This window comes from Delphinus delphis, chromosome 10 (genome assembly GCF_949987515.2).
Source record: "Delphinus delphis chromosome 10, mDelDel1.2, whole genome shotgun sequence".
Lineage (NCBI taxonomy): Eukaryota > Metazoa > Chordata > Mammalia > Artiodactyla > Delphinidae > Delphinus > Delphinus delphis.
The window spans coordinates 31530009-31549941 of record NC_082692.2 but is presented as its reverse complement, the minus strand read 5'-3'; the positions used below and the strand labels follow the sequence as shown (position 1 = coordinate 31549941).

Below are 19933 nucleotides of genomic sequence, written 5' to 3'. Positions count from 1 at the left end.
CATCCAACTGGGAATAAGGCTGTTCCCTAGGGTTCCAAGACTCAATTTCCTTTCCCCACTCTCAGCCCCGGGAACTTGCGGGAACCAAAGATGGGGAGGGATGTTGGTTGAACCGCTGGCGCCCCCTCCACAAACAGACCGAGAGGAGTTTCGGCTTAGATCTTCCTGGGATGGGGATGGTGCGTGTGCGTGTGCTGAGCAGGGCTGGGAGTGGAGAAGGGGTGCGCGGAGCCCCTGTTGCTTTTCCCCTTTGGGGTGGCCATTAGGTAGGCTTGGGGAAGGCGGAGTTTGGGGGGCCGGGGGCGGGGCTCTTGCGCTGGGAGGAAGGGGGGGGCGCGCTGGCTCCAGCTCGGCTCAGACAAAAGGCGGCGGCGGGAGCGGGCGGGAGGCGGAGCGGCGCCGCGAGGGCCTCAAGGTGACACCCACCCCCGGCCCCGGCCCCCCCCGGCCCGGCCCCCCAGTCCGCCTCCCCATCCCCATCCCCGAGCCCCTTACCCGTGGTGCCCTTTCCCGGCCCCCTCCCCCCGGCGGGGGGTGGGGAGCAGCGAGGGCCCCGCCCCCTCCCGCCCCTTCCCCAGAGCCGGCGCAGGATGCCCCCGGCCCCCGGCAGCCCCCCGGGAGGCCCTGAGCTCGACGCGCCCCCTCTACGCCATGTCCCCCCCTGGCTCGGCCGCGGGTGAGAGCGGCGGCGGCGGCGGCGGCGGCGGTGGTGGCCCCGGGGTCCCGGAGGAGCCCACGGCGGCGGCGGTGGACGAGGGCCCCGCCCGAGAGGAGGTGAGAGCCGGCGGCGCCCCTTCCCCCGGCGCGGCCGCAGCCTGACCCCCATCCCCCGCCGCGCGCGGCCCCCGCCGGTTCCGCCGCAGCGCGACCGGCGCCCCGCACCCCGAGCCGGCCGCCGCAGCCGCAGTCCCGCCTCGCTGCCCCCACCCGGCGGCCGGAGCTGTCCGCGGTGGCAGGGAAGGGGCCGCGCCGGGGGCGGGGCTCGGGGGTCCCGGGCAGGGGGAGGGGCCTAGGGGCGGAGCCTCGCGGATCCCGGGCTGGTGGGGGTGGGGATGGTGTCCGGGATCCCATTTCGCGGAGGGGATGCTATCTCGAAGGCCAGGCAGGGTGACTTGTAGGGGCTGCGGAGGCAGGAGAGTACCTGCCAGTTCCACGGGGGAAATGGTAGTGTTAACGTGAGTTGGGGCCCTAAAAAGGTCAACTGTGTGCAGAGGCGATCTCCCCCCTGGAGTCACTGGGAGTGTGTGCGTGGGGGATGTGCGCCTCTCTCTCCCCATATCCATGCAGGCCCCCCTCCAGGGGGCCCTGAGCCCAGGAATCCTTCCCAGTTTTGGTAACCAGCACATCCCTTGTTGGGGGTCCTACTCTTCAGTCCTCTGAATCTGGAGACAAAAGAAATGGAGGAGAGTACCAGGGGCTCCTCCATCTCCCATGCACACTCGTGCACACATTGCACACGGCACTGGGGCAGAAGCACACAGGCAGGACCCGCAGGCAGAGCCCCTTCCACACGCCCTCTCACTGGGACAAGTGCACACTCAGGCACACCAAGGGGCACATATGCTCCCCTCGCAGGACAAGGCTCTCTGAAAGGCACACGTCCCCTAATCTTGTTTGCATGTGCTGAGTACTGTTTCCCAGCGCACCTACCTATCTGTACTTCCAGATCTTTCCTCGGATTTCACACCGGGTCCAGGGCCTGCTGTCTGTTACTGTGCCCTTCCTCTCCACCTTTCTCTCCCTTCCCTTGGCTAGCCTCCAGGTCCGGCCTGGGGAATTGAAAGAAAAAGTCAGGATCTCAGCAGGAGGGTGTGTGGAGGGTTCCTAAAGCTAGACAGTGGGGGGAGGAGAGGGAAAGCCCAGGCTGCCACCAGAAATCCGACTCAGTACTCATCATTGAGCGGCTGTGGGCGCCAGCACCCAGGATGCACAGGGAATGAGGCCCTGCCCTCAGGAGCACCCAGTCTAGTGGAGGAGCCACACACGTAAATAACTCACCGGGACAACTGGGGGCCAGAGCGTGATCAGTGCTTTAATAGACCCCCGCACCAAAAATCGTTTTCTCTTGACAAATGGCTGGGCTGCAAACATCTCCCTCCCTGCCCCCCCCAGCCCTGTCCCACATCCCCTCTCCCCAGCCACATGCCTCTGCCCTTCTGGATATATCCTCCTGGACCACTTGCTGCTCAGGGACACAAACCCCCCTGCCTTTTATCTTAGAACAGGGGTAGATGTTAGGGAGACTCACAGGGGACCTGGGGTCCAGAGTATGGGGAAGGAGACAGGGCTTGGGGTTTCCTGGGAGGTATGAGGCTAATTGTCTGTGAGGGACCGGGAGGCGGATGGGTCAGAGGAATTGGCTCCTCCTAGGTTCTGGAAGAAGGGAGGGCCCCACCTGTGAAGTGGGAAGGTGATGTCAGTGGGCCCCTCTCCCCTTTCCTGGAATACCTGGAAGGGGTCCAGGCTGGGGACCTGCCTTCTCTGATGCCTATCTGTCCTCCCTGTCTTCCCTATGCACACCTTCTCCTGTTTCATTGCCATCTCTGTGTCTGTCTTTGGACTCTGTTTCTCTGGGTGCCATCCTATCCATCTGTGTCTTCTCTGCTACCTGGGCCTTCTCCCTCCATCTCTGGCTCTGATCCCTCTGCCTCTGCACTTCTCTGTACTGGTATTCCGTCCCTCTTTCCTGTCCTCATGGCTCACTCTGCGTTACTTCTGTGTTAATCTCTGGTCCTGGCCTCCCATCTTGGTCTGACTCTCTCTGCACATTCCTGTCTGTCTCTGCCTGTCATCGCCGGTGTCGGCCTCTGGCCCCGCCATCCATCTCTGTGCTGGGCCTTGCCACTCCGTCTCACTCCGCACTCATCTTGGCCCCTTTGCCTGCCCTTCTGAGCAGCAGCGTCCCATCCAGCCCTCTTTCACCAAGTCCCTCTGCCGTGAGTCCCACTGGAAGTGCCTGCTCCTCTCGCTGCTCATGTACGGCTGCCTGGGGGCCGTGGCCTGGTGCCACGTCACCACGGTGACCCGCCTCACCTTCAGCAGCGCCTACCAGGGCAACAGCCTCATGTACCACGACAGCCCCTGCTCCAACGGCTATGTCTACATCCCCCTGGCTTTCCTGCTCATGCTGTACGCTGTCTACCTGGTGGAGTGCTGGCATTGCCAAGCCCGCCACGAGCTGCAGCACCGCGTGGATGTGAGCAGCGTGCGGGAGCGCGTGGGCCGCATGCAGCAGGCCACGCCATGTATCTGGTGGAAGGCCATCAGCTACCACTATGTCCGCCGCACCCGCCAGGTCACCCGATACCGCAATGGAGACGCCTACACCACCACCCAGGTGAGGAACTGGAGGGGAGCAGAGGCCAGTCCAGGTGGGAGGGGGTGCTGGGACCCTGCTCGACTGTCCTGAAGGGGAGGAGCACAGGCAGCAGTGAGTTCTTGTGGGCACTGCAACAGGAGGACAATAACACCCACCGTAATTATAACGGCAAACACTTACTAGCAGCCAGGGTCTGCTCTAACTACTTTACAAATGTCAAATCATTTATTTAACCCTCATGATAACCCTATGAGGTAGGTAACTATTACCCCCATTTTACAGATGAGGAAACTGAGGCTTGGAGAGGTTCAGTAACTTACCTAAGGTCAAACAGCTAGTGTGTGGTGGAGCTGGGATTTGAACCCTGGCAGTCTGGCTCCAGGGTCTGTATGGTTTAGTGCTTAATGGTTGGAGGTGTTTCACATGCACAGCCTCACAGGCTGATTAGTGAGGCGCCTGCTACCAAGTCCTCTTTCACAGTTAAAGAGACCTGAGCTCAGTGACTTGCCCAAGTTCTGCAGCTTCTAAGTGGTAGTGCTAGACGCAAACTCAGGGCTGTGGATCCCAAGTGTGAGGCTCCCAGAGGTGGGGGTCAGCTGGCAAAAAGGTGGAGGTAGGCCTGGGCGGCATGGAGGGGGTGTCAAGCAGCACTCCGTATACCTGCTGGGATTAGGCATATTAGAGCCGTGGTGGAAGAGATTTTCCCAGATAAGGGGGACCTCTCCACTGTCTCAGGATTGGGCTGGGTAGACAAAGCTTGGGCCCTGTGAGGATCAGGAGGGAGGCCGGGTACTAGCTAAAGGTGGCAGCAGGGAGACCAGAGACAAAGGGGGTCCACAGGGACCTCCTCTGGGGGGCCCATTTGGAAACACACTTGTAAAAGGGAAGACGGGTAGGCTGTTTGGCGTGATGAGGGGGCAGCGTGGGACAAAAGATGCAGTGGCAAAAGGATCAGGCAAGCCGGAGGGACAATGCAGGGCCTGGGACTGACCCCTAGACGGAGCAGGGCTTAGTTAAAGTGAGAAGGCACATAAGTAGGGATGAGTTCCTAGACCCGCCCTCATCTCTAACTCACTGAGGAAGCTGAGGGCCTCAATGTCTCTATAAACCCGGTAAGATCTTACCTGGCCCCAACCGGGAGCTAAACCAGGACAGGCTGAGGATTTGATCAAGAGCAGTGATGGGGCGGAGGAGGGTAAGCGGAGAGAAGCGACTCCTGCCGCCTTCCCCGGCGCCACAGGTCTACCATGAGCGCGTCAACACGCACGTGGCCGAGGCCGAGTTCGACTACGAGCGCTGTGGCGTCCGCGACGTGTCCAAGGCGCTGGTGGGGCTGGAGGGCGCGCCTGCCACGCGCCTGCGCTTCACCAAGTGCTTCAGTTTCGCCAGCGTGGAGGCCGAGAACGCGTACCTGTGCCAGCGCGCGCGCTTCTTCGCCGAGAACGAGGGCTTGGACGACTACATGGAGGCGCGCGAGGGCATGCACCTAAAGAATGTGGACTTCCGCGAATTCATGGTGGCCTTCCCCGACCCGGCCAGGCCACCTTGGTACGCCTGCTCGTCGGCGTTCTGGGCTGCGGCGCTGCTCACGCTGTCGTGGCCGCTGCGCGTGCTGGCCGAGTACCGCACGGCCTATGCGCACTACCACGTGGAGAAGCTTTTCGGCCTGGAGGGCCCGAGCTCGGCCAGCGGCAGCGCGGGCGGCGGCCTCAGCCCCAGCGACGAGCTGTTGCCCCCGCTCACGCACCGCCTGCCGCGGGTCAACACGGTGGACAGCACGGAGCTCGAGTGGCACATCCGCTCCAACCAGCAGCTGGTGCCCAGCTACTCGGAGGCGGTGCTCATGGACCTGGCGGGGCTGGGCGCGCGCTGTGCTGGGGGCGCGGCGGGCGGCTACGCGCGCACGTGCCGCTACGGTGGGGTGGGTGGCCCAGGCGCAGCGGGCCTGGCCCCGTACAGGCGCAGCTGCGAGCACTGCCAGCGCGCCGTCAGTAGCTCGTCCATCTTCTCGCGCAGCGCTCTTAGCATCTGCGCCAGCCCTCGGGCCGGACCGGGGCCTGGCGGCGGGGCGGGCTGCGGGGGCAGCCGCTTCTCCCTGGGCCGCCTCTACGGCTCCCGGCGCAGCTGCCTGTGGCGCAGCCGGAGCGGGAGCGTCAACGAGGCGAGCTGCCCCACCGAGCAGACGCGGCTGTCCAGCCAGGCCAGCATGGGGGACGACGAGGACGACGAAGACGAGGAGGAGGGCGGGCCGCCGCCGCCCTACCACGACGCCCTCTACTTCCCCGTGCTCATCGTGCACCGGCAGGAGGGATGTCTGGGCCACGGCCACCGGCCGTTGCACCGCCACGGCTCCTGCGTAGAGACCTCACTGTGACCCCGGGGCCCTGGTCCGGCCCAACGGCCTCCTCACTGCCCCTCGCCGGATGGTGCTCCCTGCGTGTAGCAGGGGGAGTCGAGAATGTGGCCGAGGCTGTGCTGGGCACGGTGCGGGTGGGGTGGGGGGAGGCGAGGGGGCAAGGGACAGACCCCGAAGGGGCCGATTCGAGCACCCCCCCACACCCGCCTTTCCTGAACATAGACAGCTGTGGGGAGGGGAGGGAATCCCGCCCCGGCAGAGTTGTCTCTTCCAGCCCCGCCCCTGAGTTCCTAGGGGGACACCTCCACTTCCCACACGCATACTCGCACCCTCGGAATTTCCAGTCCCGCCTTTCAACGGATCTAATGACTGTTACGTGGAGACAGCCGTGGCACCCGCGTTGGGCCTCGCCTCAAGGGAGAGGCCCTCGCTTTGCAGCTGGGGAGGTTTACAGGCCAGGGGAAGGGCAATTGGGGCTTTCCTTCCTCCGCAGCCTGGCTCCGCTGGGGCCTCTCTCTACCGAGGGGGCAGTGGTTTGGAGAAGAGCAGGGCTGGTTTCCATCCAAGCTAATGAATTCAGTGGGTCTGAGGCCTGGGCAGGTGTCAGCCGCGATACTCCATCTCAAAGCCATGGAAATGTTGATCTCTTCTTGGCGCTGGCCCGGGGTTTCCTCTCTGCCACTCCCTCTGCTGTGTTTAGCTCCCTGGGCCCTGGGAGGCTGGGTCCTGGAGGGGACTGTGCTCACCACGCAGATTTCACACCTCTCCCTCCCCTCCTGCTCCCTGGCTCTGAAGAGCTGTTGCCAGGGGTGAGGGGCAAGGCAAACTGTGGAGGGCAGTGCACCTCAGTCCTTTAAACTGTAGCCTCGTCACCTGCGTTCTGGGAGGGCACTCCCTTCAGAGAGGGTGGGAGACCACCCAGGCAGCATTCCTTCAAGCTGACCAAGGTGAATGAATGACTAAGTGGGGAGAGCAGGAGATAGGCCTGGGTGACAAGGGGGAACTCAGGAAGCTAGTGGGAGTCACAGAGGAGAGGGTCGTGAAAAGACCCCCCAAAGGTCGGGGTGTCTGTGGGGGACGGCCCTTGCCTCCCCCGAACTTGTGGGGAAGAGTGGAGAGTGGTCGTGTGCAAGCAGAGCCTCTGCAGGGCTGAGGACCTTGTCAGGAACCCCAGCTGGAGAAAGACTCATTTCCAGTGGCAGGGTCAGAGGCAGGAATTCTCTAAATCTTGCCCGACCCCTCTGTCCTCCCCTAGCCCATGAGCTGAAGCCCTGCTGTGTGTCCCAGGGTCTTCAAAGGGGCAAACTGCCACGGCCGCAGGGCGCTGGCCCTGTGCGCTGTTCCCCCACTACTCCTACCCTGATGTGCTTCCGTGTGCATGTCTGTGTGCAAACCCCCTGCCCTCCCAAATCCCCTGGCTAATGTTTTCCCAGCTGACAGTGCCCAGGGAAGGGGCTCACATTTCCAGCTGGAGAGGAAAACCCTCAGGCCTCCAACATGGCTCACCCCTGATGCTCCTCATGTCACCTGAGCCATCAGAGCTGCCCCTTTCCCTCCTCCAGCCTCTCCCCTCTTCCTCCAGCCTAGCCAGGCCTGTACGCCCCAAGGCTATGGCCTCCACCTATGCAACATCTCCTCTGGCTCCCCTAAGCTCCTTTCCTGGGGGACTGGGGACCACAGATTGTGGGGACACCACGGCCTGTGGCCCATCAGGGTTGAGCCTAACTTTCAGGTGGAGATGGCTGAGTGGGAAGAGAGAGAAGGCCGGAGAAGAGGAGGCTTGGGGAGGAGGGGAACAGCTGCGCACTAGGTTTCCCTGGGCAGCAGTGCCACCTACCCGCCAGCACTGTGCTCTCCAGGGGCCTGGGGGTTGGAGCACCCGTTTCCTCTGAACGGACATCTTCAAGGTACAGGTGGTGAGCTGTGGCCTCAGGACCCAGTTCTTGGCCAGCTGGCACCCAGATGTCACGCCCTTGTGTGGGGCATCCTGGCCACCTCATGGCTCCAAGGAGGGAGGAACTCGGCTCCTCCTGCCTCCGGGCCATTCCTGAGACAGAACCTGAGCTGGGAGGAGGGGGAAAGGGGAGGGGCTGTTATTATTTTTGCCTGTATTGACCATTTCTGCCTAGGTCTTCTCACACAGACAGCCTCACACCTCCCACATATGCACAGACTTAGAGAGAAACCAATTCTGTGGTCTGTTTTCTTGGTAGCTTTATTGATTGCCAGGGAAAACAAACCAGAAAATTAACTAATCTCTAAAATTAAACTTTACACTGAATGTTCTTGTTTCTCTAATTAGACCCTCTGCTAGCAGCTGTGGCTATGTACACACACACTCACACACCCTCACACCTACACGTTTGCACTCGGAACTGTTAGAGGGTGTCAGGCACAGACGGACTCAAGGTTGCCCAGACAGGCACACACGTGCGGTCACTGCCAAGCCCCCTTTGGTGCTCTGCTTGTTGGAAGGAGTCCCTGGAAAGCGCCCCAAGGCTGTGGGTGCAGCCCATGACACACCCTCTGGAAACACAGGGCTGGAGGTTCAGCCCGAGGAGGATGGGAGATGGGGCTCTGCCTGAATCCATCATCAGGGCCTCTTGTGGCCCTGTGGGTAGATGTGATTCCCGTGGGTGTGGCCCCAAGGCGGGCGGCCACAGAGTGACGGGGACTCATGGAGGATGCCTGGAAGGTTTCATGTGTCCTGGGGACAAGGGCTTGTGGGGTGGGCTGGGCCTGGCTGGGGAGAAGACAGGTCTCTGTCAACTGGGTGCATCACACTGTGGCCTTTCTGTCGTGGATTTCCAAGCGCAAAGATTGTATAAATCAAACTGGTGGATAATAAAGTTGCAGATGACTCACTGACTTCCCTTCCCAGTGTCGCACCTCTCTCGCCATCTGCCCGTCCGTGAGCAGCAATCTGGGGAGGCCGATGGGTCTGAGCCCCTCCTGTCACCTCTGTTTCCCCCTTCCCAGGTTGAAGGGAATGGATTAGGGATGGTGTGGCTTGTAGAACTGGATGACTTAAGCAGGAGTTAAGCAAGAGGGAGGTGGCACCGGCAGGGGTGATGGTGGAAGAGCCAGGCAAAGCTATGCTGTAGCCTGGCGGGGGGTGGGTGGGGGTGGAGAGAGAGAGTGTGTTTGAAGGTCAAGAGGTCAAGGATCTGTTTGGTAGAGAGAAAAATGGTGGGGAGGAGGGTGGTCAGGGAGATGGGCGACCCCTGTGGGAGAGTCTGGGCCGGCACAGTCCCTTAGAGTCTGCTTTGCCTTCCCCATTCTTGGGAGAAGTCAGTCATTTCAGTGAGTCCGGTAATATCCTCTCCCTGCGTACCAGGGCTAAGTCCTATTTCCTACCCCTATCCCAGGCCCCTTCCTCTCCTCACATCTTTATCTGCACAACCCTTGATCACTCATCCCAAAGATATTCTTGGTCTCCCTCCCCACTCCCTCCAGACCAGTGTGACACTGTGCAGCAGGCATGGCAGGGGCATGAAATGAGGGATGGGGCTAGGGCAGTGACCCAGGTCTGCTCACTGCCCCAGCCCTGTCCCCATCTTATCCCGCCAGGTTCTCAGGGCCCTTGGCCGTGGCTGGAACTCAGGGCCCGCTGGCGGGCTGCTTCACGGTTGGCACAGAGGGCCTGGCCGATGAGATACTCGCTCTCCTGGGCGATACCTGACAGGCGCAAATCAAACTCCAGGAGGGTCTTGTTGTCTGACATGCCTTCTAGAAGCTGCTTCCCGCCATCCTGGTTCAGGAATACAAAGGAAAGCATCACTTTCCGCCACTACCCAGGATCACACACGCGGGTGTGTACGCACATACACATGTTTATACAGATGTGACTGAAACAACAGGTTCACAAAACAATTCTTAACCTATTTGTGTGGCACTGACATTTTCTATCCTATTCTATCCTGTTCCATCCTATTCCCGGAGAAAAATGGTGCTCAAAGTTCACTAAATTGATTTTTCAACCCCAGTGGTTTGAAAAACATGGCGCTATGTCAGTGATGGTGATTCCGCTCCTCTGGTTCAGCCATGAGCACGTGAGACAAATCTGGCTTGTGAGATATGAGGAGGATGTTTGGAGGGAGTGACTTCTGGGAAGTTTCTCCTCATAAAAGAGAACAAAAGAGAGTGGTGGTCTCCCTTTTTCTGCCTCTGAGCGTGGCCCAATGGAAAATGCAGCCACCGTCTTGGGCTCCTGAGAGTCGCACAAGAGAGGACGTGGCTGTGTGGTTAGGTGGGCAGAGCAGAGGACGGTGCTGAGCCAAGGATCTCACCAACCCCAGAGCCCCCTTCCCCCAGGCTTCTGATTATGGGACACAATGAATATTCCTCTTGTTTAAGCCATTTCCCGATTAAGCTTTCTGTTACTTGTAGCCAAGAGCGCCCCCTCTGGAGACAGTGTCTATGTGAGTAAGACTGTCCTTGGGGGAGGTTTGGTAGAGGGTGCAGGGCCCTAACTGGAGTACATGGAGGGCTGTCCTCGCTAGTTCCTACAGCTCCAGCCCCTTCTGGGTTGGGTGGGCCAGGCCTAATGTGAAAAATTCCACATTGGGAGGCAGAATGCTGCTCTTCTAAGGTTGTGATCCAACAGCGTGTTGCAAAGTCAATTCAATGGGTCACAGAGCATTTTTGTTTTTAATGAAGCCGTGTACATTACAAAGGAAATCATCAGTATACATCACAAGCAGTACAAGTAACTTTCAATTATGTTATATTGATGTATACATTCACTAGGTGTTCATGTTAATTGCATTTGTTACTCTGAGACTTGGTCAAGATTTGAAAGACATTGTCTATTGGAAAGGATCCAGGCTTTCAACCTGACTGGATGCTCTCGGGCAACTCACTAACCTCTCTGAGGTTCAGTTTTCCATCTGTAAAGTGGGGTTAAGAATACACATTTTACTAGATAACTGCGAGGGTTAAAGAACAACGAATGGATACTGGGTGCCTAGCATAGGCACCCAGTATCCATACTATAGAACCCCGAGTAATAGTAACAGCTAGCAATTACTGAGGACCTAGCCAGTGCCTGCAATGGATAACTGCTTTACAAGCATAACTCATTTAATCCTCCCAGTAACAACACTTAGAAGTAGATGCTATTGTTATTATTCCCATTTTACAGAGGAGGAGATGGAGGCCCCAAAAGGTTAAGTAACTTAACCAAGTGCTAAATGGCAGAGCTGGGCTGATAACCGGGTAAAGGCTGTGATCCTAACAATTATCCGCTACGTACCCCACAGCAATCGGATTCCACTCCCGCCTCCCAAGGCCCCAGGGCCTCCCCTTGGCCCTGCCTGTCCCAGAAGCGGTGGCTCACCAGCCCGATGTGGTTGCAGGACAGGTTGATGCTAGTGAGCGTGGTGTTGATGGACAGCACCTGGGAGAGGAGCGTGGCAGTGGGCTCGGACAGCTCGTTGCCCCCGAGGTGCAGTGTGGTGAGGCACTTGTTGGTCTGCAGGGCGTGGGCGAGCGCCTGGCCGCCCTCATCCTCGATGCAGTTGAGGCGCAGGCTGAGGGAGACGAGGTTGCTGTTGTGCGCCAGGGCGTGAGCCAGCGACTGGGCGCCGGGCGCGCGCACCTGGTTGTTGGCGAGGTTGAGCACGCGCAGGCGGCTGTGGCCCAGCAGCTTGGCGGCGGCGCGCGCGCCCCGGTCTCCGATGAGGTTGTGTGACAGGTCCAGCTCCTCTAGGGCCGCGTGGTCCAGGAGGCTGCAGATGAGGATGCGGGCCTTGTCGTCGTCCACCTTGCTTCGGGTCAGCCTGAAGATCTGTGGGCAGGCAGAGGGCCCACAGCACCCTGCAACCAGGAATCATCTGCCTGCCTGCCTACCTCCTGCAGGTAGAGGAGGGAGCCCCAGGGAGGAGGAGTTCTTCTCTTTCAAGAACTTGGCTGGGAAGGGGGAGAAAGGTAGAGCGGTAATGGATGAGGGGTTCGGCCACCTGGCTGGCTCTTGGGCAGGGCAGGCCTACCCAGCGTGACACGGTGGTGCAGAATTGGTGGCACCTAGTAGGGGGAAAAGACTACCACTTATTGAGAAATGACTATGTGCTGGGCATGCTGCTAGAACATTCCATAGCCATATCCCTAACCCTCAGCATCCCAGTGAGATGGAACAAGTTCTCTCCGTTTTACAGTAGAAAATGGAGGCTTTGAGCGGATACATCATTTGCCCAGAGTCGCACAACGATTAAGCTGTGGAGGCAGGTTTTGAATCCAGGCCTGTTGGATGCCGCAGCCCCTCACTGCACCCTCCTCAGCCAGCTAAGCTCCACCGTGGCAAGGAGAGGAACTCTTTGAAGGAGAGTGCCAGGGTAAGAACCAGGGAGAACGTGGGAAACGTTGAGAAACAGTAAATGGATGGGATGAAGAAAAAGGATAAAAGAAAGGAGGTGGGACTAGCATTATGAATATCGGAGGTGGGACCCCTGTCCCTTTGCTTTTCACTGGCTTGGCCTGCTGCTCCCTCTGCCTTGAGACCTCTGAGTGGCTGGCCTCCCCGTCCTTCAGTCCTCTCCTCTCTCTACATCCCTCTTAGCCAGCTCTGAATCTTTTGTCCCTCTTTTTTATTGCCTCTATCTGGCAAAGCTCCAACTGTGGATCAACCCCACTCTATCTCCTGTACGTCTGGGCCCAAGCAACTGACATGATGGAAAACGTCACATCACAGGACTGGCTGGTATCACTGGAACCACCAATAGGCCCTCAGTGCTGAGTGCCAGCTCAACGCTGCTTCTCTGGACAATATACTCTCTCATAATCTACAACAACAACGATTTCAACCTTCTCCAGCCCCTCACCCTACGGCCTGAGGTGGGTCTCCTCAGCCATTGAGTAGGAACCCTTTCTTTTCCTAATCCCAAACATAAATCCACTGCAACCCACCACATCCACTCTCCCCTCTGCCTGGAGCCAACCGCCCTACCTCACCTCTAGACCCCATTCTTCCTGTCTTCTCAGGAACCTTCCTTGGTCAATGAACCTGTGCCTCTCTCCTGTACTCAGCTCCTTTCTTGCAATTGGGTGGAGCTTTACATTGGTTTCATTTTTTACTTTTGTTTTTTTTATTTTTCATTATTTTATTGAAGTATAGTTGATTTATAATGTTGTGTTAGTTTCTGGTATACAGCAAAGTGATTCTTTTTCATATTCTTTTCCATTATGGTTTGTCACAGGATATTGAATATAGTTTCCTGAGCTATACAGTAGGACCTTATCTATTTTATATATAATAGTGTGTATCTGTTAATCCCAAACTCCTAATTTATCCCTCCCACACCCCTTCTCCTTTGGTAACCATAAGTTTGTTTTCAATGTCTGTGAGTCTATTTCTGTCTTGTAAATATCTTGTATCATATTTTAGATTCCACATGTAAGTGATATCATATGGTATGTCTTTGTTTGACTTACTTCACTTAGCATGATAATCTCTAGGTCCATCCATGTAGCTGCAAATGGCATTATTTTATTCTTTTTTATGGCTAAGTAGTATTCCATTGTTTATATATACCACATCTTCTTTATTCATTCATTTAGGTTGCTTCCATGTCTTGGCTATTGTAGATAATGCAACTGTGAACACTGGGGTGCATATATCTTTTCGAATTAGAGTTTTCTCTGGATATATGCCCAAGAGTGGGACTGCTGAATCATATGGTAACTGTATTTTTAGGTTTTAAAGGAACCTCCATACTGTTCTCCACAGTGGCTGTACCAATTTACATTCCCACCAGCAATGAATGTAGGAGTGTTCTCTTTTCTTCATACCCTCTCCAGCATTTATTATTTGTAGACTTTTAAATGATGGCCATGCTGACTGGTGTGAGGTGATACCTCACTGTAGTTTTGATTTCATTTCTCTAATAATTAGAAAAGTTGAGCATCTTTTCATGTGTCTGTTGGCCATCTGTATGTCTTCTTTGGAGAAATGTCTTTTTAGGTCTTCTGCCCATTTTTTGATTGGGTTGTTTTTTTGGTTATTAAGTTGTATGAGCTGTTTGTATATTTTGGAAATTAAGCCCTTGTTGGTTGCATCATTTGCAAATATTTTCTCCCAGTCTGTAGGTTGTCTTTTCATTTTGTTTATGGTTTCCTTTGCTGTGCAAAAGCCTATACATTTGATTATTTGTTTATTTTTGTTTTTATACATTGTTTTTAAACACATGCAAATTTCTTCTTAAGAAAACCTAACCCCCTCATCTGTTACTGCTCTACCTTTCTCCCCCATTCACAGCCAAGTTCTTGAAAAACCTGATCATGGTCATTCCGTTTCCTCACTTCCCACTCTCTCCATAAACCACTCCAATCTGGCCTCTGCTCCTGGCATTCCATTGACACAGCTTCCACCCAGTGACCTCCAAGTTTGCTAAATCCGGTCCTCAGCTCCATCCCACTTCCCTGCTGCTCACCCCTTTCTTGAAAAGCATCCCTCGGCTCTGGGACACAGTGCTGTGTCCTTCTTCTCTCCCACCTCTGATTTCTTGGCAGGCTCTCTCCCAACCAGAATATTTGGGACATGCTTAAACTAAAAAAATATTCATTGTGTATCTGAAATTCAAATTTAACTGGATGTCCTATATTCCTATTTGGTAAATCTGGCAACTCTGTTCGAGTTGCAATTTTACATTTATATGATTGCTGATTACTGCCTTTTATCCTCACCAGACTGTTAGCTGGAGGGCACAAATGGTATAATTGTGCTCATGATTGAATCTTCAGCACCTAGGACAGGGCCTGGAGTGCAGATGTGTGTTGGATGACTAAATGGCTGGTGAATGGGCAGGGCAGTGCCTTGTGCATCTCTGCATCCCCAGAACCCAGCTTGGTGCAGAGTGCATAAGAGGACACTTGGTCAGGGACTTCCCTGGTGGCGCAGTGGTTAAGAATCCGCCTGCCAATGCAGGGGACACGGGTTTGAGCCCTGGTCCGGGAAGATCCCACATGCCGAGGAGCAACTAAGCCCGTGCGCCACAACTACTGAGCCTGCGCTCTAGGGCCCATGTGTCGCAACTACTAAGCCCGAGTGCTGCAACTACTGAAGCCTGCGTGCCTAGAGCCTGTGCTCCGCAACAAAAGAAGCCACCGCAATGAGAAGCCCACGCACCGCAACGAAGAGCAGCCCCTGCTCACTGCAACTAGAGAAAGCCCGCGCCCAGTGACGAAGACCCAACGCAGCCAAAAAAAAAAAAAAGAAAGAAAAAGGACACTTGGTCAATGAGCGAGAAGGAAATAGGAGAAGAAGGTGGGGATACAAGAGGAAGGGAAGGGAAGAGGGAATCAAATCAGAGAGATGCTGAGAATGGCAGGTGGTACCTTGAGCGTGTGGCATGCCTTGACTGTGGCTGCCAGGGAGTGGCAGTCGCGGTAGGTGAAGAGGAAGAGGTTCCACTCGAAGTTCATGCCACAGTCCTTGACACCGTACACCAGGTCCAGCTCCTCCAGGTGGCTCAGGCCAGCCACCAGGTCGCCCAGTTGGTAGTGGCCCATGGCCAGCTCCTCCTCCATCTCTCCTTCACTGCTGGAGTCGGACTGATCCCCGCCCCGAAGTGGGGTCAGGAGCTGCACGGGCGGAAGGAACTGATCCACCCGGATCGTGCGCACGTAGTTCCTGCAGAGCGGCAGCAGGCTGAGGATCACCTCGGGGTCCGTGGTGCCGGGGATGAAGTGCTTCAGCAGGTTCTCCAGGTGCAGCTCGAAGAACATGCGCTTCCAGCTGCCGCCGTGCTCGTCCACGTGGCACACGGGCCAGCGTTGCGTGCAGCAGCGGCGCCAGTAGTTCTCATCCTCTATCAGGTTGGCGGTCACAGCCAGCGGCAGGTCGGGGGACAGTTGGTTCAGGACCTTCTTCTGATGCTCTGGGAGCAGCTGCTTCAGGATAGGGTTGTCTTTGGGAACAGAAATAGGAGTCACAGTGTTGGGGATGCTGTGCATGCTACCCTGAGCTGAGCCTGTCTGGGGGCACCCAGGAAAGAGAAGACCCCTGCCTTTAGGGAAGCCCAGTCTGAGAGAGGAGGCAGACTTTATTCTCAGGGAGGCTCAACCTGAGGAGGGAGATATCACCCCTGACTCTGGGTTGTTCCCAGTTGAAGGTAGATATCTTAGCATTTGGTCTCAGGGAGCTCCCAGTCTGAGGCAGAATCTCAGGTCCAGCCCTCAGTTATTCCTTAATCTAGTAGAGGAGACAATCCCTGACTTCAGAGGCTCCCAGTTTGATTTGATTCATTCATTTCAAAACAAAATGTTTTTTTGAGCACCTACTATGCACCACACACTGTTCTAAGTGCTGAGGATACAAGAGTGAACAAAACAGAGGAAGCTGCTCCATCTCATGAGCAGAGGCGACTCTAAACAAGTCAAACGAATGTATTGTAGGTCTGGTGGTGACAAGTGCTGTAGACAAAATGATGGCCCTGTCCTCACAGAGCTCCCCATCTGGTAAGAGAGGTTGGCAACTCATCTTTGAAAAGGATGAACATTTACAGAGACTAAAGTACAGAACAAACCAAGAACCTGTACACGCCATGGAAGACTCCGAGAGAGTGGAGGACGATCAATCAGGGAGGGCTTTCTGGAGGAGGAGGTAGGTATGGCTTGGGCTGGGCTTTGTTGGAGAGAGTGGGACAGTCGAGAAACAGGCATAGGCATGGAGGGCACAGTGTGTGGGGGAGCCTGGTGGGACCTGCAAGTGGGGACGGCCAGAGAAACTGTCTTGGCCTCTGGGGAGGGGGGAAGGGAGGTGCTGAGTGGGGATGAGGATGCTGTGTGGGAGGGCAGGGGCTGCCCCAGGACCCAGCTCTGAGGCCTCACCTCCAGGCAGTCCCCGCCCACTGGGCCCCACTCCTGGCCTTGTCTCCCGACTGAGGCAGGGACAGACTCACTCTGGAAGTTCTTGACAATGTGTTGAATACAGAGTTCTGTGAGGAGGGGCACAATGGCCACTGACCACTCAGCATCCTCAGCGATGATCCTGCGCATCCGACGTACCCCAGCCCCGGAACTCGGGCCCTTGGACTTCACTGGGGGTGGGATGACAGAGGACTTTGAGGGCTGTGGGCCTGTGCTTGAAGCTTGGCCGGCAGTGAAGGACTGGTCCTGGGTGGAGGTTGAGGACCAGCTGGGGACCGACGGTGGGGGTGTTATCTGGGTTTCCTCCATGCTGGGGACTGACAACACAGGGACAAGTGGCCTCTTGGTGATGGCCTTGTGACAGGGAGTTTCTCAGACAGGCGGGTCCTGGATGCCGGCGGGAACCTGGAGCAAGAGGAAGGGATGGAGTTGTTACTTTGGACGGTCTCGGTGGGCTTTTACCAAGAGACGTAGCAGGGGTGGTTGTTAAGGGTCAGTCTCTGGATTAGAGCAAATCCAGGTGCAAATCCCACTAGCTGGGCGGCTTTGGGCCAGTTACTGAAACTTTCTGAGTTTCAGATGCTTCCTCTGTGAAATGAGGATAACAATTACCAATAAGCTGATTGGGAGGAGTGAATAAAAATAATGCATCCAAGGAGGCATAGCATACTGTGACACACAAAACTGTAGCAAGCAACAGCCCCACATTTTAGACAGTAATAGCTGTACAGCAATTACAAGCAATTGCTGTATGCTGGACCCTTTTTTTAGTTTTTTATGCATATCGGCTCATTTGATTCTCACAAAAGCCTTTTTGAGATAGGCACTGATAGACTCATTTTTCTGATGTGAAACTGAAGCACAGAGAGGTTAACTGACGTGCCCAATGTCACAAAGCTTATAAATAACACAGGTGGATTTAAACTCAGTCTATCAAGTTTGGCCAAAAGACTGAGGTATGATAAAGAACCATTTAGTTCAAAACAGCTCCCTGCACTAAGTATTTTACAGAACAGCAACGGCCTGACCAGGAGGATGGGGTCGAGAACAGCACTGGCCAATAGAAACATACAAATAGAAATATAATGAATGCCAAGATGCAAGCCACATATACTATTTAAAAATTTCTCGTACAGACATTAAAAAAGGAAAGAGAAAACAAGTGAAATTAGTTTTATGTTTAACCCAATATGAACAAAATATTATCGCTTAAATATGTAATCAATATAAAAATTATTAATGAGATATTATATATGTATTTATATTAAGCCTTCAAAATCTGATGGCTAGTGGCTACTGTTCTGGGTGGTACAGGAGAGAGGGGAAGGAGAAGGGGAACTGGACTCATGCCCTGCCCAGGGTGCCAGCACCTTTTCCTCTACCCTCTGAGGGCTCCAGCTCAGCCCCCTCCCTTCAATCTCCCCATCCTAGTCTTCCTAGTTGTCCCAGCCTCCGGGCATTCCAGACGGCAGCGGGAAGGAGTGGGAGGCGACAAGGCAGCTAAATCTGGGGCTGAAGTCAGAAGACAGAGAATGTGTCCGGGGCTGCCTCCGCCCCTCCATTTGTCCATTCCTGCACCCTTGCTGCAGGTGTCCCTGCCCCGAGACTGCAGGCGGAACAGGGGCCGCTCGGCCTGGCACACACCTCGTGCTCTGGGTTTGCTCCCTGACTCGATGCACTGTGTAGTGTCCGGTGGGAAGGAACAATCTGAACCAGCAAAGGTGTCCTTGGCAGATGGAGGGGACCAGATGGTGCTCCCTGGTCCTCCAGGCATCTCAAGGAGGAAGAGCCTGGCTCTGTGTGTGTGTGTTAGAGAGAGAGAGAGGAGGGAGAGAGTAGAGGCAGGAGGGGGCAGTGTAAGGAAGATACCTAGGTATTTTTGTGGCACACTTATGGAAATCAAATGCAAATTGACAAACAGATTGGGTCCAGAATTGTGGAATAAGCAGCTGGTGCTTTTTGACTAACGTCCTTCAGAGGGTGTGGCTGGGAGGGGCTGCTGCTTGGAAGCACCAGATGACTTTGCATTTCTGGCTTTGCCAATGACTTGCTGTGTGACCCCGGCCAAGTTACTTAGTTTATCTGAGCTCCAGTTTCCTTATCTGTAAAAGGGGATAGTAATATCTTCCTATGCAGGCTGTGGTGGAGATTCCCCCGAGGTATTTGAATCATACTGATAATATTTGACAAGAGTACTGGAGGGGGCGCGTGGAGGATAAAGGCGTCCTGAGGGACAGGGGTCTTGGGCTGGGGAGGGAAAGCCCTGGAGACCTGCTTCTTGAGTGCCGATCTCAGATGGTGTCTTTGTCTTTGAGTGAGACCCTTCCCTGTCTCCAGGGGACACGTGAAGGGCAAGGTGGTGGTGGTGTTCGGGTCTGGATAGAAGGACGAGGGCCTTGGCAGTCTGGGCAAGAGGAGGAGGAAAGGGACAACAGGCCAGCCCTGTTCCTGCCAGCTCCGCACCTGGACGCCTGGGGCTCCCTCCACAGTTCTGGCCTAAGACATGCCGGTATTCCCCTTGGTCCCAGATGCATCCCAGGACACCCTGTGGGCCACGCCCAAGGGAGCAGAACCCAGCTTGGCCCGGGGAGCTGGCTCTCCAGGCATTTCTCACAGCACTGCCAGGCCTCACCGTCCTGGTTGGTGGTCCCTTCTTCCTCTCAGGAAGCCACACATTGGGAGACCCCACCTGGGGCCTGGTGGGGTGCTCTCTGGAACGGGATGGCTCTGCTCTCACTGCCTATTGCCTTAGGCATTAGGGCCTGGCAGCCCTTCCTAAGGTCCGGGCCTAATCGCTCTGGCCGGGCAGGGCGCTGCAGGACACCCCCCAGGGCTGGTCCAGGGCCCTGAACCCCGTCCTCGGAAAGAAGGGGCAGGGCGGCCCTCCATGTGCTCAGCATGCTTCACTGGTAGAAAAAAGCCCCTATTGTCCTGCAACGTTTACAGAGACTCCATACCACGAGGTCTGATGTCATTTTTTAAGGCAAATATTGACAACATTAACCTCATAATTAGGTCAGAGTTGATAGTTTTCACTCATCACTTCCTGATTTTTTTTTTTAAAGTCAACATTACAAAAATATTTTTGGCAAGCAAATTGTTACCAGAAAGAGGATTCTTCTAAGAAGGATTTTAGTTCCAAAAGTTGCTTTAAAAAAACACTTAAAAGAACCAATCAGATATAAAGCAAAGTATGTTTCAAAGGTTAATGAACAAGACGAACTCCTTGCCTCCCAGTTACTAATGTTACAAAGATGATATCAAGTCCCATGCCCGACCCTGCCCTTCTCAACCACTGCGCGGCTGCCACTCTCTCAACTCTCCTCGGGGCCTCCGGGTCATTCTCCAAAAGCCTCCGTTGCAGGCCCCTCTGACTCGGCCCAACCCTCAGGGTT

General features: G+C 55.6%; 2 protein-coding genes across 2 annotated transcripts; one reads left to right on the top strand and one right to left on the bottom strand.

Annotated features, from left to right (window-relative positions):
* The first annotated feature begins 487 nt into the window (after window positions 1-487).
* TMEM151B (transmembrane protein 151B) lies at window positions 488-8537 on the top strand. Its single transcript, XM_060021263.1, has 3 exons — window positions 488-774; window positions 2897-3337; window positions 4560-8537. The coding sequence occupies exons 1-3, from the start codon at window positions 652-654 to the stop codon at window positions 5691-5693; spliced, it is 1698 nt and encodes a 565-aa protein (XP_059877246.1). The 5' UTR covers window positions 488-651; the 3' UTR covers window positions 5694-8537.
* A 712-nt stretch (window positions 8538-9249) lies between these two features.
* TCTE1 (t-complex-associated-testis-expressed 1) lies at window positions 9250-16847 on the bottom strand. Its single transcript, XM_060021628.1, has 4 exons — window positions 16571-16847; window positions 15006-15577; window positions 11014-11463; window positions 9250-9426 (listed from the first exon to the last, which is right to left on the bottom strand). The coding sequence occupies exons 1-4, from the start codon at window positions 16845-16847 to the stop codon at window positions 9250-9252; spliced, it is 1476 nt and encodes a 491-aa protein (XP_059877611.1).
* Window positions 16848-19933: the final 3086 nt, after the last annotated feature.